This window comes from Pleurodeles waltl, chromosome 3_1 (assembly GCF_031143425.1).
Source record: "Pleurodeles waltl isolate 20211129_DDA chromosome 3_1, aPleWal1.hap1.20221129, whole genome shotgun sequence".
Lineage (NCBI taxonomy): Eukaryota > Metazoa > Chordata > Amphibia > Caudata > Salamandridae > Pleurodeles > Pleurodeles waltl.
Window position 1 is genome coordinate 1,831,776,416 of NC_090440.1, and position 24,308 is coordinate 1,831,800,723.

The 24,308-nt window shown below is 45.2% G+C and overlaps 1 protein-coding gene across 3 annotated transcripts in view; it reads left to right on the forward strand.

The window, feature by feature from the left end:
* PMS1 (PMS1 homolog 1, mismatch repair system component) overlaps positions 1-24,308 on the forward strand; it is a 668,051-nt gene that overhangs the window by 282,223 nt on the left and 361,520 nt on the right. The window contains exon 10 of one of the 3 annotated variants that reach the window (XM_069225899.1): positions 9,613-9,711. The exons of the other annotated variants lie outside the window; for them this stretch is intronic. Within the exon in view, the coding sequence (XP_069082000.1) occupies positions 9,613-9,631 (19 nt within the window). The 3' untranslated portion in view covers positions 9,632-9,711. Of the gene's footprint in view, positions 1-9,612; positions 9,712-24,308 lie in introns of those variants that run through there. 3 annotated transcript variants of the gene reach the window in all.

Genomic DNA, 24,308 nt, shown 5'->3' on the forward strand with positions numbered 1-24,308 from the left:
ACAACCCCAAAAACAGCTCACACAGAGCTGCAACTGGACCAGGAGGAATTCCCAGTCGAGGGACTCCAGTGACATCCCGGACCTCCCATCGGAGGCCCACGGAAGAAAACTCACCTCCAGCTTCAAAGGGTCCCTTTGCGTACAGCATCCAAGACCTTCAAAACGCCCTGCATCCAGCAGCTCTGAGCCCTGCATCGTGGGATCCACTGTGCGCCCCGGGTCCCCAACCCCTTGCGACTTCAACAGTCCAAGGGGACCTCTAGGTACCATCTTTAAATCTGCCAACCAGCTCCTTTTCCAATTGGCCCCTCCAGGTGGCCCTGTGCCAAGAGACTTTCCAACGCTGCTCCCACTGGAACCGGGTGCCGCTCGAGGCTCTCCAGCTGGCGCAGTGTGACCCCCGACTACTGCGACCACCCTGCAAAGGAAGAGACTGGTAACTCAACTGTACGATTTTAATGCATCTTTAAAGGTGACTGTGTATTGATTCCAGTTGTGCGTAATTACGCACAGAAAGACTAACTTTATTAAAACTTTGAAAAGTCATATCTCAAAAAGTACTTAACATATTTTAAAGATCTTGGTCTTAAAAATTATATAAAAGTCTGAAGTATTCTTATACATTCTGGTTTTGAGTTATTTATTGAGTGTGTGTGCTGCATGATTGATTTTGTGAGGACAGCAAATACTTAGCACATCTCCTGGAATAGCCAACTGTTTGACCAGCTGCCTTAAAAATTGGAGCATTAGGTGGTCTAATTTGTACCTCTGGAAACCAATGTGTGGTTGCCTGGACCCCCTGCATAGTGTGCCTAGTTTTGCACATGACATAGAGGGCCAGCCCATACAACGGTACTACCTATCCTTTAGATCCAGACTTTGTTGCTCACTGATGCAGGATGATGCATTCTGGGGGAAGTGGCCTCCCAGATACTGCTGCACGTGGCCAGTAGGCATGCATGCTAATGGCTGGATGCAACACCATTCATATAACAATTAGAAATCTAGAAAAATAGCAAACAATGAAATACTTCTTATTTTTCACCAGTTTAGACGACTCTGAAATTAACCTTTTTTCTTTTATTGTTGCATATTTTTTTACCTTTGTTCTTCCTCACTTGTTCGAAATATAAACCGAAGAAGGAACAAAAAAGAATTATTTGAAGGATAATAATCAAACTCAAAGAGCTAAAAAGGCAATTTTTTGCCATAATGACCAAATCGATAAGCAGCAACATACTCAACTGGTAAAACATAGATACTTCTGTTTTTGGAAGTCTTGCTATGTTCCAATTTCTTAGTGGCCATTTGCTATGGAACACGTCAAAATGAACCCATGATTAGGTATCTCCTTTGATCAATCTCTGTTTTAGCCCCAGTAAAATAAAATAAAATCTTGAGTCCGCTCATTCTTACTGCAGACAAAACATCTTTAATCCGTAATCATATTTTGATTAAACTACAGCAACTACCTAATACAGAAGGTACAGGCAGTGCATACTGCTACTGCCCGCTTAACTTGGCTTTGCTAGACACAAACAAACATCTTTTCATGTGACCAAACATGATTGACATTCAGATCATAAACTCATTTTGTTCAGAGGTTTATGCATATATCTTCAGGCCATGCTGCGATATGGATCCATCTTTCTTCAACTTCGGTTCCAAAAATATTCTCCCAATGGATACCTAAGATACAAAGGCATTCACCTTCTGATTGGCTAAGGCATGTTTCAAGCAAGGTAATATAATAGAATATTTTTGCACCCCATTACAATAACTTGAAATTGAATGCCTCTTCACTTTAGCATCGCCTCCATCCACTAACTTTTCTGAAAGGGGCGTGATTCTCTTTAAAATCTGTCTGCACCAAGGTGATAGTTCCACGTTACAAGATGCATATCATTGGCTTAGTAAAGTATTGGACATTTAAAATCAGGGCAAGTAAGTTAACCCTCCAGTTTCAACTCAATTAATGTGTTTTTAATTGACCACACACGCTGCTTGATTTTTATAGAGTCCAAGCCCATGTTTGTAATTTTCTGATTGAAAGATCGTTTGTTGGCGTCAGTACCCTCCTCTTCTTTTCCTAAGTCTCAACTTTTACAACTGCCAGGACACATTCAATGTCTTTAATCTTTTGCTTCTATTGTCCCCAAACAGCCAGGGGTTACGACTTCAACACAAACCTTCCTGGGGTCCACAGGAGCCAGTTCCATCTGGGCCTGCTAGTTGTTGCATCCTTGATTGTGACAGTAGCCTTTAGAGTCAATGAAACCAATCAATCAGTGCTTGTAAAGCTCAACTACTCACCTGTTAGGGTCTCAAGGCGCTTGGTGGGAGGGGGAGCTGTAGCGTTCACTGGTGGTTCTTAAAAAGCCATGTCTTCAGTTCCTTCGTGAAGCTGAGGAAGGAGGTGATTTGTCTGCTGTGGAGAGGAAGGGCGTTCCAGCTGGTGGCTGTGAGGTAGGAAAAGGAACTTCCTCCGGTTCTGGTTTTCCTGATGTGGGGTACTTCTGCGAGAGAGAGCTGGGCTGAGCATAGGGTCCTGTGGGGTACGTGTAGGTTGAGTCGCTCGTTCAGGAGTCGCAGGTTCAGGTAGGCTGGTCCGGTGTTGTGAAGGGCTTTGTGTACATACACATGGGTGAGGATCTTGAAGGTGAATCTTTTCTCTATGGGAAGCCAGTGCAGTGTACGCAGGTGTCGAGAGAGGTAGTAGGGTCGAGGACCAGTCTGGTGGCGGTGTTCTGGATGTCTTGTAGTTTGCGGATGGCTTTCTTGTTGATTCTGGCGTAGAGTGCGTTACCATAGTCCAGCCTGCTGGGGATGACGGCGTGTGTGACGGTCTTTCTATGTTTGAGGGGGATCCCTTTGAAGGATTTGCACAGGAGGCGGAGGGTGCAGAAGCAGGTGGAGGTGACTGAGTTGATTTGATGGTTCATGCTGAGATTAGAGTTCAGGATGATCTCGAGGTTGCAGGCTTGGCTACTGTGTTGGGGGGGGGTTTCCGAGGGTGGGTGGCCACCAGGAGTCGTTCCACGCGTTGGGTTGAGGGCCCATGATGAGTACTTCTCTCTTGTTTGCGTTGAGTTGAAGGCAGGTGTTTCTCATCCAGCTGGTGACGGCTTCCATGCCTTCGTGGAAGTTGTCTCTGGCTTTGTTGGGTTTGTTGGAGAGGCAGAGGATGAGTTTGGTGTCGTCCGCATAGGAGATGATGTTGATTCCGTAGCTTCTGACAATGGTGGCTAGCGGGGCCATGTAGACGTTAAACAGCGTGCGGCTGAAAGAGGATCCCTGGGGAACTCCGCAGTGGTGGGTGCGGGGTCTGCGAGGAAGGTGGCGAGTCTCAGTTGTTGAGCTCTGCTGGAGAGGAAGAATTGGATCGAGTCAAGGGCCTTGTCCCTCCACAGATTTAATCATTAATTTCCCAACTAATTGCTTTCTTTTTAGTTGAAAAATAATTATTTTTATCACACGAAAATGAGGTGCTATACACTGGAAATGTTAATCACCTCAATGTTGTACTCTAAGGGTCCTAACGTGTAATCTTCATAGAAACCAGCAGTTTAAATAAGTGATTTTGATCTTTCTCAATTCTCTGGACCCCAACTGAATTATTGGAAGCATGGGACCCCAACATAAACTACGAGGTTAACCTGAAAAAAAAATACAGAAAACTACAGAAATACGTATCTATTATGCAAATACACAAATTATAAAATATTTTTGTAATACCCAAACCCCAGAAAATACGAAAATCGCAATTCTACTTTTAATGGGAAGGTTGAAGCTTTTCAAAATGTGTTTCTATTTCTAAAACACAAAGTGACATGCTGCAGTCTAGCGTACTTGAATAGTGTTTATGCTAGGCCACAAAAAGTCACAAAAGCCACAAAAAGTCATCATATGAGATATCATATGTAGATGGTCACTGAGACAAGGGGTACATGTCTGTTTAATATACATGGGGCATTCCCATCTCAACAATTGAATGAAGCTTTAGTTAAGATTCTCTCTCCTTGCTTCGACCCAAAGCCCACATATTTCAGCCTCTTTGTGATAAAAATGAGCCACTTCTTCTAGACACCTCTGTTCTAGCTGCTACATGGTGCGGGCCCCTTGCTGCCTGTGTGACTGCACAGTTCCAAGGGATTCACTTGGGTTGTCTTGCTTTTGACATCCAGTTTTTAAACTAAAGCCAAGATGCTATTGTGAAAACACTGCTTGGAGGAAAGTTGAATTTCCTCAGTCAAAACAAAAGGCAGTGGCAGTCTTTTCAAAAGTTTTTTTATCGTTAGTTTTCTATTTTTGATGGATGACTGTCAGTTAGGAGGGAAGGGAGAAAATCTCAAGATATCCATTGTACTCTGAAAGTCTGAGAGTGCCAACCCATTCACACCTCTTCCCAGACTGGAGAGAGGGACGAGAGAAACAAATTACAGGTGTGGTGTGCTGTGTGGAGCCCTGTAGGGGCTACAGATCCAGTCATCAGGTGTAAACTAGCTAACCAAAAAGCAGTTAAGTAGTAACCTTATCAGTTGTTATTGTTGAGATAAAATAAAACTTTGTTTTTACTACTGATTATATTTTTTCACCAGTTGGTGATCTGCCACAAGAACCGCGTTCCGAAAATGTAAGAAATAGAAGATGAGTCCTGCCTCACCTTTCACCAACATATTTCCTTTAAAATAAAAATGTTTTCCATTTGGATGCTGTGCTGCGGGCATTACTTCTAAAAGGCACAGCTACAAATGACATATCTAATACCAAGTTGATAGTTTTAAATTTTAAAAAAAGTTCAGACTTCTTTACCTGTGTAGCTTATGTCCTGTGGTTTTATCCTACATGTGAGTGAGGGAAGCCTTACAGCAGCCCTCCTGGTGTATTTGGCTTTTATGCCACTTCTACTTTTTGTCCCTACTTATGGTGGACTTCCAAAACAGCGACATATACCATTCCAAATGAATTTGAATGTTTATCATACTTTACATAAGGGTACATAGCAGTTTAGCAGTCACTCACTGTCCAGAGGCAAAAAACACTAGCTACTTGAGTATATAAAAATCAAAATATTAGGGGACACATGCAAAATAGATAAACTTCCTACAATTACAGTGATATGACAAAATATTGCATGAGGACTGCCAAGATCATGATTGTCGCAAAACAAAGGCACAGGAGGATGCTTAACAACAACCCTAAACCGGTCAACAGAGATTTATTTTCCTATTACTTCGGAATGATTTTCATTTTACCTCAGGTTTTACTTTATACTCTTATATTTGGAATTGTCCCCATATGTGTCTGCATGAAAACAAAGCAGAAAACATAACCAAAAAGCGTATAACATGATTAAAAGCGTCTTTTCAATTCTACTGGTCTGGTGCTTGTGTCATCAACATCTTACTGAAGCCTGTGTTTAGTGGACCACAGGAGCTCAATGCTGGCCATCACCAAAGGACCTCCTGTACCCAAAACCTCCTCCTCACGGCTAAAGGCCATGTACTTGTGGTTCTGGGTCTGCATGTTTGGCTGGGCAGTATGAGAATCCATATAAGGCACACTCCTACTGCTGCACTCTGCCGAAAGCCAGAGACTAAAATAAATCATTCAAATAACAATGGCAATCACAGAAAAGGTGTGGTAAAAAGAAGTTGTGATTCTTTACATGGAAGTGAAAATCATGTTTTTTTAATTGAAAAACATAGAAATTCACCTAAATAATTTAGTGAATGGAGGTTGTATTTATGATCCAGAATCTTAAAAGAACAAAAAAGTGATGGGTTAATTGCATGAACTAGGCCAATTCCAGTCTGGGGTTGCTTGTGTTCACATCTGGCTGGGGACCTGGCAGCCAAGACCGAGCTGCTCCTAGTGTAGCGGGACCCAAGTCTAATGTTTATGACTAATCCCTGTCATGGGGTGGGCAAAAACCTGATGGTCAGGAATGCGGATCTAGTACTTACTAGTGTACGAAATTAATTCAAGCATTCCACCCATCACTTTTTTTGTTGCTGCAGGATCAAGAACAGCATATTTAAAGTACTTGAACCCAAAAATACCATACATTTATGTGATTACTATGGTAGAGGAATCACAAAAGAGATAGCACATGACAAAGAGGGGACTGTGGGTGGGATAGCAATGAATTAGTCGCCCACTGCATTGAACTAATTGCTAGTTGGACAACCCAGTTGGATCAAACACACTTCAGGCTTCCATTTTAGGTCAAGCATGGCAGCGCGAAAGTGCTGCTTTTCTCAACATGTAGTTATCTATTTGGGCTTTTAATCACACCCACCTCATGCCCATCACGTTCACACGTTCGTGGGCTTGCCCTTCAAAAATCCTTTGCTGTAATTCGCAAATGCTTTACAATTGTCACTCCTTGGGGCAGTTTGGCTACCGCCTTGGGCATCGTCCCTGTTACATGGCTAATTGCACTTTTGCCGACAAGTTTGGCTGCAAACTAACTTATTTTTCCTTTTGTGTGGCTCCTTTACACTGATGCTCATGGCAGCCATCGGCTTGTTTTCCACAGCATTGCACAGCTAAAATGGCAGTTTTAAAGTGGTATGCAACATTTACGCATTGAGCGCGTAGTGACGTTTGTTATTGTTGTGGAGTCAGGAAATGAAAGAACGACACATCTCCATTTGGCAAATATTATGAACATGTATGAATCACTGCCAGGAGGGCAGCACAGCTCAGTGACTTATACCGCACTCAACTTTGTCATCACAAACAACATCTTTTATAGTCTCTATAAGCCTTGCATGCGTCTTATCACTTGTCATGCATATTGATTTAAGCGCTTCCTTGGTACATTGTTATCTCTACTTACGTTAGCACAAAGCAATATTTCTCCTTGAGAAGCATCTAATTACGCATTTACAGAAAAGCGAAGGTTACACATCTGTCTTGGATACATTTGCTAATAATCACAGTGCTTTTGATCTCACGTTCTGAAGCCTATCAGTATGTCCTTCCTCAGCTAACTCCACGCTTGGAAACATTTCTTTCTATCCTCTCTTGCACAGCTGCTGGCCTTCAAGCATCAAAGCTTATCGTGTTCCCTTTCCAAAACCACCATGATGTACACTTTCCCTTGTGAATGTGGATCAGAATATGCACCCTCCCTGTGAGTGTGTTATCAAGTTATGGCTCAAGCTTTCGTGTTGTGGCCTTCTACTTCCAGCTGCATTATGAATAAATGTTTTTGCTTGCCCCTGTCCTTGCACCCAGCATCCTCTCTATCCTTGGCTTTCTATTTGGACATCATGAACATTTTAGGCCTGTACTCTTCTCTAACCATGTATGATTCTGCACATTTTCCTCCTAATTCATGCATTAGGAAAAGTGGGCCTTGTCCTTTTTCCATCTTTTCAGTAACATTCCCCCTTTAGTTGAACTTTCAACTACATCCTCACCTTCCGTGCTACATACATTCATTATTAGTGTTTATATGTTGTCCTCGTCCTCCTGCACTTTCCTGACCGCCCTAATAGTGAACATCCCACCCAACTTCTGGCTAACCCTCTTACAGAATCCTACCACTACTAGGAAGATACAGAACGTCAAGAGAATAACCACGAGGATCAGGATTAACCCTTGACAACCCTGACAACCAGGATGGTATCCATACAAACCACCCTGAAAACTATTTGTGGGGTCACCCCCTCGTCTGCCATCTTCTTCCGCAGGTTATTTAGAGTCTTATGGCCTCTGTTAATGTTTTGTTGTCTGCATCGTTAGCTGGCATGTACGTACAGCAGGCAGTTCCGATTTTGGCACAAACCCCACCCTCCATGGCCATCATCAAGTCTAGCACATACCTATGTTGCATAAGCATCACCCTCACAGTCTGCATTTCTTCTTTGACTGCGTTGAAACCATATTCAGTCGCATTGATTGTTTTCATCAGTTCTCATTGGGTTATTTGCAGCCAACGGGCAGTCGCCTTTGCTTGGACGAATGGGAAGATGCTTCCAAAGAACAACTGGGCATCATTGAACGACCTGTGGTCTTGTGGATCATCTTTTCAGGTTGTAGTACCTAAATAATCTGCAGATCTCTTCTTCCGATGGTGTCGAAAGGTAGTCGGACGGCTCACAGGATGGTCATGTAACTTTGAAATGCGCATCCCTGGAATCACCAAGATGGGGGTGTACACAGTATCCAATAAACAGAGACCTCTCCATCCGGAAAGAAGTTGCGTATACAGCCATTCTCCATACTGCCAATAGTAGTCCATGAGACTGGAGGTGCCCCATTGCATGTCGGCATTATACATTGTGGTGATGCAATTGATGTTCCTTCCCACTGGGACCGTTCCATTTCCCCTGAAACATAAAAGGAAAACCATTGGTGTTCTACCTGCTCGAAGAGTGGAAGGCGTTTCTACCCAGGTTAATCTAGATATATTTTCTTCCCATATAGCCTGACATTTTCTTTGCATGCTATTGTCGCTCTGATTCCCCATTCATAAGAAGAGAGCTCTACATCCAAACGTTGCGCCATGGTGCCACTGACCATGGACATACACTGATCCATTTACTCGAAAATATGGCCTCTCTTGACAATCATGGGGCATAGGTGTGGCTGAGTAGTTCTTACAGAAAAGTGTAGGTCGTGATATTCCCAGGAATCCCTGCTCTAATATTCTAGTTTTCCATTTCTTACTCTTATACATCATGACCCCTGTCTCAGCCATTGTTTCTAACTTCACTATTAACTCTTTGCGGTCTGTCAGGACATTCATTATGTCGGCAACTCCTCCTCATATTGTGTGGTGTTTACTGAGAACACTCTCTGCTCTATCTGTAAGGGTTGTATCCGTGCTCATATTCTACAAAAATACAGGTGTAATAATCATTGATCAATATTTGGGGGTACCTCTTTTGACGATTGCAGCCTGTCTGTGTCACTAGCATGTGGAATCAGGGAACAAACAAAACATGACTTACTAGTAGTCTGCATGCCTATTTCTGTCATATGCTGGTACCACATATTGTCTAACAAACTAACACGGATATTATGGGATACATTTTCATACTTATATACTTCTCTCCAATATACTGACATATTGCCATACATGGGCTAGAATACCAATAAAATGCAATTGCTAACATAACAAGACATGAACAAAAGAACAACATTGAAATACATAACTGTCCGCTAGCAGTGTCGAATAGGAACTCCACTGGCATCTTTAAAGGGGACGTTTTCCTTGTCTTTCTCTTTGCCATCCTCTAAAATGTTCATCATAATTTGGACAACGATGACAAAGTGATTAAAAGAGAGGTAACAGTGTTTTATCTAAGAGGTTAAGGTGTGACACAGGTGAACTTCAAGGTTGAGGAATTATGTTGAGCACTTATTCAGTGTTTAGGAGGAGGGTGCTTTGAGATGCTTTGTTGTCTATGTTGTCTATGTTGTAATTTATTTATGGTGACGGTCTTTTATTATGATTTTAACTTTTGAAAGACCCCTCCAGCACAACTAAATCTTTGACCACTTGGTGGCATGTACAATTGGGTTTGAAAATATGAGCAGGACATGGTTAAATATAATTAAGTAACATATAGTTTATTGGATTACATTTGTTTGTAGACAATATTCCAGCCTATAGGTGCACGCTTGTGTGCAGCCCTGAGGAAGGTGGCTTAAATTATCAGCAGTTGTTGGGATCCACCGAAACGCGCGTCGGCAAGGAATATGATGGCTGGCAGAAGATTTCTATCCATGTTTAATGGTCAACAAGGTTGAAGTTGATATAATATAAAAAACTTTTTGGTATATATCGGATTGAAGAATATGGAAGCACATTGGAATCAAAGACTTTAACAAGTAAAGTACCATTTAAAGACTGTGAAGAACAAAGTTAGTGGATATCTATGCAAAAGGGAAGTATGAGACATAGACTGTTTTACATTTGATAGATTATTTGAGAAATTATAATTGTTTATTTGATACATTGTGTATGTGTTTGTAAGTTTGATATATTTGTGATATAGCATGTAAATACTAGTAGTTTGTTGATATTTGTTTCATTTGATGTGTAGTTGTGTTTTGAGTCTTGTATGTGTGGTCTTGGTTTGGTGGTTTTTCCATGTCCGATGTTGAATGTATATAGATTTTTTCAATATTATTAGCAATAAAAATTTATAAATAAATATTCTTCTGTGATTTGATAGGTTAGTTTTTTTTCATCTTTGGATGTTTTGATAATTTGTACTTGAATTCAAGAGAGATGAATTTTCCTTTAAAATAGACTTTATTCCCTGTTTCTCTCTTCATATTAGATATAGGGACCCCTTTATTTAGTTTCCTTGAGCTTTTAGTATACTGACATATTGCCATACATGGGCTAGAATACCATCAAAATGCAATTGCTAACATAACAAGACATGAACAGAAGAACAAAATTGAAATACATAACTGCCTGCTAGCAGTGTCGAGTAGGAACTCCACTGGCATCTTTAAAGGGGACGTTGTCCTTTGTCTTTCTCTTTGCCCTCCGCTAAAAGTTCCTGTGAAGATGGCGATGCGTGGCATGAAGCAGGGGCCAATCGAACATCTGACAGATGTATCCATGGCTTCCTGCCCTCCACTTTCACTGCTGTGGGGTTGCTCTTTATAACTAAGTAGGGGCCCTCGAACTTGCTGTCCCTCCTTCGTCGAACAGAATTGCGGATGTACACTTGTTGGCCCACGGAAATTGGACTGGTCTGCTGGGCTGCGCTGGTGCACTTCTCCTGTCGCAACACCTGTTTAGAGAAGAACTTGGCAGACTTCAATAACTGAGATAAATAACAGTTCATCTCCTGTCCTAAAAGTTCACCTGTCTTTTGAGCATCTGTCTTCTGTCGAGCTAATGTTAAGGAAGTCGGCATAGAATGCCCTGTCACTATCTGGTGGGGAAGGGGTCAAGTGATGATCACTTCCTGGTTTGTTTCTGAGGGCATACAAAGCTAGTGGAAGGCAATATAGCCAGTTTTTCAGCAGTGTGGCACATCGTTCGCTGATTTTGTTTTTTAAAAGGCTGTTAAGGCATTCCACTATACCATTACTTTGGGGCTGATAGACAGATGACAGTTTATGTTTTATTCCTATAGAGAGGTGCAGATGTGCTGAAACATTGCATTAACAAAGTGGGTGCTGTTATCTGAGCGGATCGCTTCTGCGATTCCCCACCTAGGCTTTATCATCAATATGTACACATGGTCCTGCCTCGATCCACCTCAAGAAAGAGCAGACCACCACAATAAGGTATTTGTAATTGTTACACCTCTCAATCATGTTGACAAAATCTAAATGTAGATTTTTAAATGGGCCTGTCGGACGAGATATTGTTGAGGTAATTACTTTTAGTGTGGGTCTAGGGCTGTTTTGTTGGCATACTGCACATTCTGCAATATACATAGTAATCATTTCAGATAATTATGGAATGAACCAATCTGTCTGTAGTGTAGCAAGAAGATATTCCTTGGCAGTGTGTGCAGGGAGGTGTAGTTGCTCTAGGGCTGTATATACCAGGGTTTGTGGCATTACTGGTTTACCTGTGCCTTCTTGCCTATAGCTGGAATCTGTTGGTGACTGTATACACCCTTGCTGTTCCCACAGCTCCATTTCATGAAGTACTGTTTGTTCTTGCAATTCACGTTAATGTAATTGTGCTGTCTCTGTATATGGGGGTGGTAATTCGGTAGCATTCCCGCTGTCTGCTTGTCATCATCCCTAATGTGTGTTCATCTTGTTCACTATTTGGAGATGTTTTAGCTGCTTCTTTTGCTGCCCAGTCTGCCAAGGCATTACCCCTGGAGACAAGGTCTTGTTAATTGGTGTGTGCTGCACATTTTATAACTGCTACCTTAGATGGTAAAAGCCTTTATCAATTGTGCCAATAAATCTTTATGCATTACATGGGATCCATCAGATTTAAGAAATCCCCTCCTTTCCCACCTGTGAATGCTAGAATGCACAGTGGTGGTGACAGATGCTGAATCTGAATAAATGGTAACCTCTAGTCCTTCGGCTTGCTGCAGTGCTTCAATGATGGCCACTAATCCTGCAGCATGTGCTGAGAAATGGGAAGGGAATGGTATTTGACTTTCTATCTGTAAGGTGTCAGATGATCTCTGCTGTTCTGCTCTTACAACGGCTGCTCCAGAGTGCCTAATCCCAGTCTCCTGATCTATGAAAGAGGACCCATCAACAAAGAGCAACGTGCTCCCTGGGTTGGGGTCTTCTCCCACCTTACTCTCTTCTTCTGGGGTGAAATTGGCACAGTCATATACTTGTTCATCGTCAGAAACTGGGTGTGCAACAAACATTGCTAGATTAACTGTGTGACATTGAACCACTTGCAATGATGGTATTGAAAGTATTACTTCATATCCAGATACCCTTTGAGGGTGCTCCTGCTTTTTTGAAAGATGGCGAATACTGCATGCTCTACATTCAGTGTTAAAGGTGATCCCATCACTATGGTGGTGCTTTTCTGGACTGCAAAAGCTGCTGTAGCCAGTGCTTGCTCACATGGATAATGCCCTTTCATGATAGGATCTAGCAGCCCTCTGTAGTAGGCAATTGGTTTCTGTCCCATACATGTCTTTTGAGTTAGTACCGCTGTCATTGTCATTCCATTACAATGGCAGAAGAGGTAGAATGTTTTATTATAATAATCAGGTGTACCTAACACTGAAGTATTTGTGATTGCTCTCTTTAGCTCCAGGAAGGCTGTCTCCCTTTCATCACTCCAGTCAGTTTTCTTTGCATTTGTGTGGGACTCCTTTAAGGCAGTTATAAGTGGTGCGGTCAGAGTGACATAATCAAAAATCCACTGCCTCACATAATTGCAGAGTCCTAAAAACGCCTGCATTTGTTTTGTGGTTATGGGATTAGGCATGTTCCTGATGCTCTCTACTCTCTCTGTCTTGACCCTAGGGTAGGTCGCTCCCCCGCCGCTGCAGCTCCACCTGCACTCCACCTCTGCGCTTGCCTCCAAGTTGCCAGTTTTCTCTTGGTGCCTTTCCTGCTTTCTTTTGCCTTTATCTCTTGCCCTATCGCTCTTGTTGCCTTTTCTCTCCTTTATCTTTCGCTCTTGTTGCCTTTTCTCTCCTTTATCTTTCGTCTTGTTTCCTTTTCTCTCCTTTGTCTTTAGCTCTTGTCGCCTTTCCTCGCTATTGCCTCTCGATCTTGTTGCCTTTTATCTCCTTTGTCTTTAGCTGTTGTTGCCTTTTCTCTCCTCTGTCTCTAGCTCTTGTTGCCTTTTCTCTCCTTTGTCTCTAGCTCTTGTTGCCTTTTCTCTCCTTTATCTTTCGCTCGTGTTGCCTTCCTCGCTTTTTGCCTATTTTTCTCCGGTTGCCTTTCCCTCCCGTTTTCCGCCCTCCTGCCTTCCCGCCCTCCCGCCTCCCGCTTTCCCGCCGCTGCCCCTGTGCGGCCCTGCCCCCCCCACTGCTCCCATTCGTCGTCCCGCCTCCCAGCTGACCCCTCCTCCCCCCCTTTCCTCTTATGGCGGCCGCTGCGCGGCGGAGTCAGCGACCCTTGACCCTAGGGTAGGTCGCTCCCCCGCCGCTGCAGCTCCACCTGCACTCCACCTCTGCGCTTGCCTCTAAGTTGCCAGTTTTCTCTTGGTGCCTTTCCTGCTCTCTTTTGCCTTTATCTCTTGCCCTATAGCTCTTGTTGCCTTTTCTCTCCTTTATCTTTCGCTCTTGTTGCCTTTTCTCTCCTTTGTCTTTAGCTCTTGTCGCCTTTCCTCGCTATTGCCTCTCGATCTTGTTGCCTTTTATCTCCTTTGTCTTTAGCTCTTGTTGCCTTTTCTCTCCTCTGTCTCTAGCTCTTGTTGCCTTTTCTCTCCTTTATCTTTCGCTCTTGTTGCCTTCCTCGCTTTTTGCCTATTTTTCTCTGGTTGCCTTTCCCTCCCGTTTTCAGCTCTCCCGCCTCCCGCTTTCCTGCCGCTGCCCCCGTGTGACCCCACCCCCCGCTCCCATTCGTTGTCCCACCTCCCAGCTGACCCCTCCTCCCCCCCCTTCCCTCTTATGGCGGCCGCTGCGCAGCTGCGCAGCGGGCGCACCAAAGGCATGCCAGTCTGCGCCCGTCCGCGCCTAGCGCTAGAACCCCTGGCCCCCAGCACTCCCAAAACCCCCAGCTCAGCTACGATGCCGCTTCCCTCCACGCACTCAACTCTGGACGCACCACCACCTGCTTCTAAGCCAGCCCCAAACGCACCCAGGGACCCTTCACCTGCCAAACCTGCAAGTATACCTTCCACCGCGCCGACAATCCGTCCACCGGCCCACGCCCCAACAACCACCTCAAGTGCATCCTCCTCAACGCACGCTCCGTCCACAGACACACCATTGAACTATGGGACCTCCTGGACTCTACCGCACCCGACGTTGCCTTTATCACAGAAACCTGGATGAACGCCTCATCGGCTCCCGACATCGCCCTAGCCATACCTTATGGCTACAAAATCGCCAGGAAAGACCGCACGAACCAAACCGGAGGAGGAATCGCCATCATCTACAAAAGCTCCATCAACGTCACCACCTCCACCGAAGATACCCCCTTCGCCGCCGAACACATGCACTTCCAGATCCACACCGACCCCAGGACCACCCTCAGAGGCACTCTCGTCTACAGGCCCCCTGGCCCACGCGCCCCATTCAGGGAATCCATCACAGACTTCATCACCCCGCACGCCCTAGCCTCGCCTGACTACATCCTCCTCGGGACCTGAACTTCCACCTGGAGAAGAACAACGACACCAACACAACCACCTTGCTCGCCAACCTCGGACTCAAGCAACTGGTGAACACCCCCACCCACACCACCGGCCACACGCTCGACCCCATCTTCTCCGCCAGCAACCACGTAGCCTTCAACTATTCCTCCGAGATACACTGGACCGACCACAGATGTGTACACTTCACCTTCAGACGCAAGACCCACCACCTTCGCACACAACTAATCTCCTGCAGACCCTGGAACAAAATCTCCACAGAACAGCTACTTTCCACTCTCAACCACAACCAACCCGCCATCACCCCGACGCCAACAACGCAGCCCTCTGCCTCACACAGTGGATTACCAACCGTGCCGACAACCTCGCCCCCCTCAGAAACCTCCCAAGACAGACCGACATCAGGAAACCCCCTTGGTTCACAGACGCCCTCAAAGAAACCAAGAAAACCTGCTGCACCCTCGAAAAAACCTGGCGCAAAGAACACACCGCAGAGAACATGTTAGCCCTCAAGACCGCCACCCACAAACACCATCAGCTGATCCACTCCACCAAAAGGGCATCCTTCAAAGAGAGACTGGACAAGAAAACCCACAACAGCAAAGAACTCTTCAACATCGTCAAAGAGCTCTCCAATCCCAACGCCAGCTCCAACACCATCACGCCCTCACAAGACCTCTGCAACTCCCTCGCCACTTTCTTCCATCGAAAGATCACCGACCTACACGACAGCTTTGGACCCCAGATCCCGCCGACCACCACTGAACTCACAGCCCCAACCATCACCCTCAACGCTTGGACCCCCATCGGCCCCGAAGAGACAAGAACCACCATGAACACCATCCACTCCGGCGCCCCATCGGACCCATGCCCCCATCACATCTTCAACAAAGCCGACGCCATCATCGCCCCATATCTCCAGAGCATCATCAACAGCTCGCTCGCCACGGCCACCTTACCTGAGAGTTGGAAACACGCATAAGTCAACGCGCTCCTGAAGAAACCTACAGCGGACCCCAACGACCTGAAGAACTTCCGCCCCATCTTGCTCCTCCCCTTCCCGGCCAAGGTCATCGAGAAGGCCGTCAACAAGCAACTGACCAACTTCCTCGAAGACAACAACTTGCTCGACCCCTCCCAGTCTGGCTTTAGGGCCAACCACAGCACAGAAACCACCCTCATCGCAGTCACCGATGACATCAGAACCCTGATGGACAACGGTGAAACAACCGCCCTCATCCTCCTTGACCTCTCGGCCGCCTCCGACACCGTCTGCCACCGCACCCTAATAACCCGCCTCCACTCCACTGGTATCCAAGGACAGGCCCTGAACTGGATCATCTCGTTCCTCTCGGACTGAACACAGAGAGTCTACCTCCCGCCCTTCCGCTCAGAACCCACCGATATCATCTGCGGCATCCCACACGGCTCCTCACTAAGCCCCACTCTCTTCAATATCTACATGAGCCCCCTCGCCAACATCGCCCGCAAACACAACATCAACATCATCTCCTACGCCGACGACACCCAGCTGATACTCTCCCTCACCAAAGACCCAGCCACCGCCAAAGCCAACCTGCAGGATGGAATGAAAGACGTTGCACAATGGATGAAGCTCAGCCGTCTGAAACTGAACTCAGACAAAACGGAGGCGCTCATCCTCGGAAACTCCCCGTCCGCCTGGGACGACTCTTGGTGGCCCACGGCCCTGGGCACCGCACCTACCCCCTCAGACCACGCACGCAACCTCAGATTCATCCTGGACCCCCTTCTCACCATGACCAAGCAAGTCAACGATGTCTCATCCTCTTGCTTCCACACCCTTCGAATGCTCTGGAAAATCTTCCGCTGGATCCCCGCCAATACCAGAAAGACTGTTACCCACGCCCTCGTCACAAGCCGCCTGGACTACGGGAACACCCTATACGCAGGAACCACCGCAAAACTTCAGAAACGTCTTCAGCGCATACAAAACGCCTCTGCACGCCTCATCCTCGACATACCCCGCCACAACCACATATCCGCCCACCTGAAACACCTGCACTGACTCCCCGTCAACAAAAGGATCACCTTCAGGCTCCTCACCCACGCACACAAAGCCCTCCACAATAAGGGCCCCGAATACCTCAACAGTCGCCTCGCCTTCTACACTCCCACCCGTCAACCAGCCTCGCTCTCGCCACTGTCCCTCGCATCCGCAGAACCACTGCCGTAGGTAAATCCTTCTCCTACCTGGCAGCCAAGACATGGAACTCCCTTGCTGTCCACCTCAGGACTACCCAGGACCACCTCGCCTTCAGGAAGCGCCTCAAGACCTGGCTCTTTGAGCCGCAGTAACCCCCCGCACCCCAGCGCCTTGAGACCCTCACGGGTGAGTAGCGCGCTCTATAAATGCCTTTATTGATTGATTGGTGTCCCCCTCCTCCCATCTTTAGATATTATCTGTCCCAAATAGTGGACCTCTGTCTGCACGTATTGCAGATTATTTTTGTCCACTTTGCAGCCTTGTTCTGCAAGCATGCAGAGGAGACCAATTGTGTTGTCTCTACATATGTCTTCAGTAGCGCTACAAACCATGATATCATCCACGTATTGTAAAAGAGTAGTCTTGCATTTATGTTTGCTGAATCCTTTTTCACTGTTCTGTTAAAAATGCTCGGGACTCACAGAAGATGTGGCTGCTGCGGGGTACGTCGAGGATGAGGCGGGCCGAGGCGTTTTGAATGCGTTGCAGGCAATTTTGGAGTTTGGCTGTGGTCCCGGCGTAGAGGGTGTTGCCGTAGTCCAGGCGGCTCGTGACGAGGGCGTGGGTCACGGTTTTTCTGGTGTCGGCGGGGATCCAGCGGAAGATCTTGCGGAGCATGCGGAGGGTGAGGAAGCAGGCGGAGGACACAGCGTTGACTTGCTTGGTCATGGTGAGAAGAGGGTCCAAGATGAAGCCGAGGTTGCGGGCGTGGTCTGTGGGGGTCGGTGCGGTGCCGAGGGCCGTGGGCCACCAGGAGTCGTCCCAGGCGAACGGGGTGTTGCCGAGGATGAGGACTTCCGTTTTTTCAGAGTTCAGCTTTAGGCAGCTGAGCCTCATCCAATCTGCGACGTCCTTCATACCCTCTTGTAGGTTGGTCTTGGAGCTGGCGGGGTCCTTGGTGAGGGAGAATATAAGTTGGGTGTCGTCGGCGTAGGAGGTGATGATGATGTCGTGCTTGCGTATGATGTTGGCGAGGGGGCTCATGTAGACATTGAAGAGTGTCGGGCTGAGTGATGAGCCTTGAGGTACGCCACAGATGATCTCGGTGGGTTCTGAGCGAAACGGAGGGAGGTAAACTCTTTGGGAACGTTTTGCGAGGAAGGAGGCGATCCAGTCCAGGGCCTGGCCTTGGATCCCGGTGGAGCGGAGGCGGGTGATTAGGGTGCGGTGACAGACGGTGTCAAAGGCAGCCGAGAGGTCGAGAAGAATGAGGGCGGCTGTTTCACCGTTGTCCATCAGGGTTCTGATGTCGTCTGTGACTGAGATGAGGGCGGTTTCAGTGCTGTGGTTGGTTCGGAATCCGGTTTGTGAGGGGTCGAGCAGGTTGTTGTCTTCCAGGAAGGTGGTCAGCTGTTTGTTGACGGTCTTCTCTATTACTTTGGCTGGGAAAGGCAGAAGAGAGATGGGGCAGAAGTTTTTCAGGTCGCTCGGGTCAGCCGTAGGCTCAATCCGAACTGGATCCTGGTACTCTGAAGCTGGCAGAATAGGGTAAAGTCCATAAGGTTGGGGTTCCCCTAAAGACACTCCTGGGGGTTCTGTTTGTGTTTGCACCACTGCCTCTTCGGGCGCGGTTTACTTCACCTTTGTCTTTTCATGACAGAATACCCGCCATAGTGACATAATAGCTTCCCTTTTCTGCCTCTTCTTTTTCTTATACGTTGAGCGAATGTAAGTCAATGTGTGTTCAGCTCTGTCCTCGTCAAATGTCACTTCCTTTGGCCATGGTTCGGCATGATCCTCAGTGCCTTTATGCCACTGCTTGCAATAGTTTAGTATTTTTTTTTATCTGAAGGGAACGTTTTTATCATATGGTCCAGAGGGGTGTCCATGGTCTCCCAGGATGTGTGTTTTCTATGCCTACCTCTCGCAGTCTGACCGCTGCACTGTGTATCTCTTTTCGGCTCTCAGCTCCCTTCTTAACGTGTATTTGCCTTTACCTTTGTTGCTGACCTATAGCAGTGATGTCCAGGGACAATCTTACTCAGTATTACCTGACTTTACATATATTGTTGTGAGCCCAAATTGGTGAACGTCAGCGATACTTATCACTAATCTGTGCAACACTTCTTCTATGGTGATATCTGGGACGGGTGAATTTATGGGGGGTCTGAGTGGATTGGTGCCTGACGCAATGCGTGTTATTACGTTATCATGTATGTAGATAACTACTTGTGCCGCTCGGGGATGTGTTAAGACATTCATTGTTTAAGATTGTGAAATTGCGAATATCTGTGAGAAATGTATCAAGGAGAGCCTCTAATACGAGGGGTGATTGTGTTATTATTTCAAACCGCAGGGTGTTGCATGGGGGTTGCCAGTGAGCCCATTTAAATACTACTTTTAACTCTATGGGATCTGTTTCCTGCCACTGAGAATCATCAACCTCACTCATAGGGATTTATTATCAATCTTCACTTACTTTGGGAAGTTTTATTCTGGCCCCCTGTGTTTTTATCTACACTAATTATTCCCCACTTACAGGACACTTAAGGGGTGTCTATTGGGATGTCAAAAATATGGCAGAGATCTTGCACCCTCTCCTCCTCACTTATATCTGAATGCGTGACAGCTGATGGGGACACTTGCCATTTCTCTATAACTTGACCCTTATGATTATAAAACACTGTACTCTTTTTGTCCTCCTTCTCACTCATTACTCATAAAATGCATCCACTTGTTACTGTTGCACTTTTCAGATTTGCAACAACGGGTCTGACCATGCTCAGGGCAGAGTCAACTAAAACCAACCATCGGGTTGTCCCCTTACCTGAACGTCAGACTCCCCACTGAAACCTCAGCCTTGGTTGCTCTCCCTCAAAGACGTCTTCCAGATATGTTAAATCTGGGAATTAGGTGAGCCGGGCGTCTGATTCATTCAGAGCAAGGTCTGCCGGCGCCAGTAAAGTGACCGTCTCTTACCATGTCAGACTTCACACTTGTTACCTGGCTCACAGCACGACTTCTACTCTGACCCTCCGGATCTAACCGGGATACCTGCTGGGCATTCCCAAATGAATGTCCCTTCCAGGGGCTGCCCACCCCTGGGTAATGCACTGCTGCCTGTCATACTAACTAGTCTTCTGGTCTGACCGGGAAATCACAATTCATTTGTAACATAACAACATTCATTGCATTTAAACCCCACATAAATCATGTATGCATTCCCATATATTATAATTGCCAAAAAGCAATTAAAAATAATAAGGTGCGAAGCTCAACCTCTCCGCACCCTTTAGGAGAGCAACATCTGGAGTCCCGACGGCCTGTTTGAATAGGCAGTTTTATGTTCACCTGATTTGCGTGCAGTATTCTATTCAAGTAGTGCAGGCAGTGCCTCCTTCAGCCACAGTCCGGGGAAGAGAAGACGGCTCCTGGCTGGCTTGCCAGATGTTGTGGAGCCAGGAAATGAAAGAATGACACAACTCTGGCAAATAATATGAGCATTTATGATTTACAGCCGGGAGGGCAGCACAGCTCAGTGACTGATACCGCACTCAACTTTGTCATCACGAACAACATCTTTTATAGTCTCTAAATGCCTTGCAAGCATCTTATCACTTGTCATGCATATTTATTAAAGCGCCTGCTTGGTACATTGTTATCTCTACTTATGTTAGCAGAAAACACTATTTCTCCTTGGGAAAACATCTAATTACGCATTTATAGAAAAATGAAGGTTACACATCTGTCATGGATACATTTGCTAATAATCACTGTGCTTTTGATCTCACGTTCCGAAGCCTGTCAGTATGTCCTTTCTCAGCTAACTCCACACTTGGAAACATTTCTGTCTATCCTCTCTTGCACAGCTGCTGACCTTCAAGCATGAAAGCTTATTGTGTTCCCTTTCTAAAACCACCATGATGTACACTTTCCCTTGTGAACGTGGATCAGAACGTGTGCCCTCCCTGTAAGTGTGTTATCAAGTTATGGCTCAAGCTTTCATGTTGTAGCCTTCCACTTCCAGCTGCATTATAAATAAATGTTTCTGCTCGTCCCTGTCCTTGCACCCCAGCATCCTCTCCATCCTTGGCCTCTATTTAGACATCATGAACATTTTAGACCTGCACTCTTCTCTAACCATGTACGATTCTGCACATTTTCGTCCGAATTCATGCATTAGGAAAAGTGGGCCTTCTCCTTTTTCCATATTTCAGTAACATTTTCAAACTTGAGGGCGACACTGTTCCTTTCCACAGAAAGGTGCTTTGATATTGAAAATGCACTGGGAAGTAAATTTTCTTGTGCAACATTATATTGCTATATCTAGTCTTCCAAGCCTAAAAGATACTGATATGTGTCAATTTTTATGAGCTGTGTTACCATTTCATGTGTTTTTGAAGCTTGCCCGTAACTTCTTGCGGTCTGCGCCTTTTTGCTTTGCAGTTTCACAGTCCTACAGTTTCTCCTTGGCTTTGAGCTGCATTTTTTCCATCAAAGCTTGATGTTTCTCTTCGCTGTCTGCTGCATATTGTCACTGAGTCATGTGTCGCACATGACATATTTTTTTTTAGTACATGTGCAGACAAGACTGTGTGTGCTGTTTGACTTGATGTGCACACCTGTCAGCAGATTTTGAATTTACTAAGCAAGAAAATTGGGTGGTGTTTCTCTGCCTGCTTGTAGAATCTGCACGGTAGCAGGTTTATTTGACATATCAGTGGCTTGGAGCAGCGTTTATATGATTATAAAGGTGGGAGAGGGGGTCTGAGTCTCGGTACCATTCTTGATCGGCGGGTCGGAGTAAGCTGGAAGTATTCATGTAAGATTCAGAAAAAACATTGGTTGAAAACCCTAGTTATTATGAGTTTTCTGTCTTTGAGAGGTACTGCCGCACCTGGTAAATGGCTCAATTACCAGGAAAATATTTTACCTGCACTTCAGAGATCTAGGCCTCCGAATGAGGAATAACCAAGACGTTTTAAGGCATGTGAAAAGTGGACAATTGTCAAGGGCCCTATTTTTTCTTAAGATCCTCTTAGGAAATAAGTTATTTTTCTCTATATCACCTCATCCCCATTCTTCTGTCAGTCTCTTGTTCCTTTCTCTGTTTACCTCTACCAGAGACTCCATCTCTTTCTCTCTCGACCCAAAGTCATTTTAAGGATTTTGGGGCCCCTGCCAAGAAAGATTTTTGCTGTTTTTATGTGAACCATTTTCTGAAAATGTAATGTGTGACTCGGTATTGTCTGGCATCCTGAGTACTTGAATTAACGGGAAATGGGTTATCAATGTTAAAGTAGTTGTGAACAGGAAATCCCAAAAAAGGCAGAGCCACAAACATTCTTAAAATTACAGTGGGAATAACCTGGCACATATTTCCTCTTGTTCTGAACCGCAAAACAGGGTTTTTTGCAGTATTTTACCTTCAAAAATTCCACTAGGTTTTATATAACTTGTGAAATTTGGACAGAGGAAAAGGTGTATTATTGTTGCACATATTGTCATCCCAATGGAATCAGGGCCTCTGCAGGTGTGCCATCCACCGGAAGTCTTTCCTCCAAAATATGAAATTGTAAAAAGGTCTTCAAAAGGGAGGCTTCAAACGATCAGACTTAGGGCCTCAATACATACTGTAGCTATGACTGTGACAAATTATGATGATAATGATCAAGATAAGGTTTATATACCATAAACCCCAGCTTGTATTGTCTCAAAGCACTTGACAAATTACATGCTATTGCCCTCTGCAGAAGACATGCACCATTATTAATTGTCGGCTCACAGTCACGGACCATAGATGACGCATAATAAGAACAACTATCAGCAGTTAATGCCCATTAATATGTAATTATAGCCCCTGCTCGTCCTAATCTGACACAATTCTGGCAAACAAAAATATGGGAATTGTTTATGACAGATGCATGTCCCTGCCACTGAACCTGGAACGCAAACATTGCCAGCATTCTCATTGGCTGAAGTCATTTTAGCGTTTTATAGAGGGTGCTCATTAGGCGGTATCCATCTCAATGGTTCTCCTGTTACTAGCCTCTAAAGGGCAAAGGATTTAGTGGGATTGCAGGTCTTTGGATGTGCATAACCTCATCACAAGTCATACAACAAGCTAACTCTTATTATTCACTTTAACGTTTCTATGATATTTGCTGTTTTGGCTGCTCTTCTTATTTCCACCTTCACGAATTCCCTAACTATTTTGAATCTCATGGAATAGATGCATAAAAAAGTGATAGAGAATTGTGAGCAAGATGTTCACAAGAACTCTACTATGGAAGATTACAGCACAATCACTAAACCCACTATATTTTGTTCTAAGAATTATTATTTGACCACGTCATTTTTTTTAAAAACTTTGGAGCAGATGTTTAGGAAAGTTGCGACCACAGTGATAACTAGATTTGAAAGTTCTGAACATAGAGTAATGTCTCTTATGCTTGCTTTGAGAATTATAATCCGATTCGATCAAAATAAGGACCATGAAGAGAATTAACAAAATGTCCTGGACATGCTATGGAATTATTTAGTGGTGTAGAAAGTTGGAGGTTTATGGGGGTACTGATTTAGGTTGTAAGATTTTGGAGTCTGATGGTTTTGGCACCCCTCATCTGTTGTTGTGTTTTTTAGGTTGAGCCCGCAAGCACTTTGACCTATTGTAAGTATTGTGAACTACACCCCCCTCACACCCATCACCTTAACTCATCCCTGCGATTGTCTTTAAAAAATCACTTGAGGTCATTGATAATTGCTTTATGCTTGTCCCGCCTTGAGGATGTTTTTGTCAAATCTTGCAGACTGCCTCTCTTGTATTATTATTGATTATTGCATGATTTCTGAAATACTTCAGTGTGGGAGAACTATCTCTTTGGTCTGTCCCCTTCGTGCAGCATGGCATCTATGGGGCTCACAGCGCAAACAGGCACAAAAGTGTGAACTTGATCGTGGTATTAGAGCTCTGGTCATATTGTTAGAAGTTACTCTATCAGTTATTTCTTGTGGCTCTCCCCTTAAAACACTTGAAACACTTGAAATTGGTGAATGCTTTACTAAAACCGAAATCCTTGTAGCAAACTCGGCACTTCAGTCATAGCGGGCGAGTGGATACTACAATATTCACTGCACCTCGAAAACTCGGCCTGTAATGCTTTGCAAACATTATTTTTTCAAAACATTTTTGCCCATAACTCAGCCTTGGACAATGGGACTACAACCAAAACGATCACAACAAGGTGGTCCTTCTGTCTACATAATCTTTGGGTCCCCACACTAGGTCAGTGTGAACCCCAAAATAATAACCCCTCCCAATATTCAGTGTATGTTTAATCTTCCTCATGGCTGGAACTTTTGTTGTACATCTGA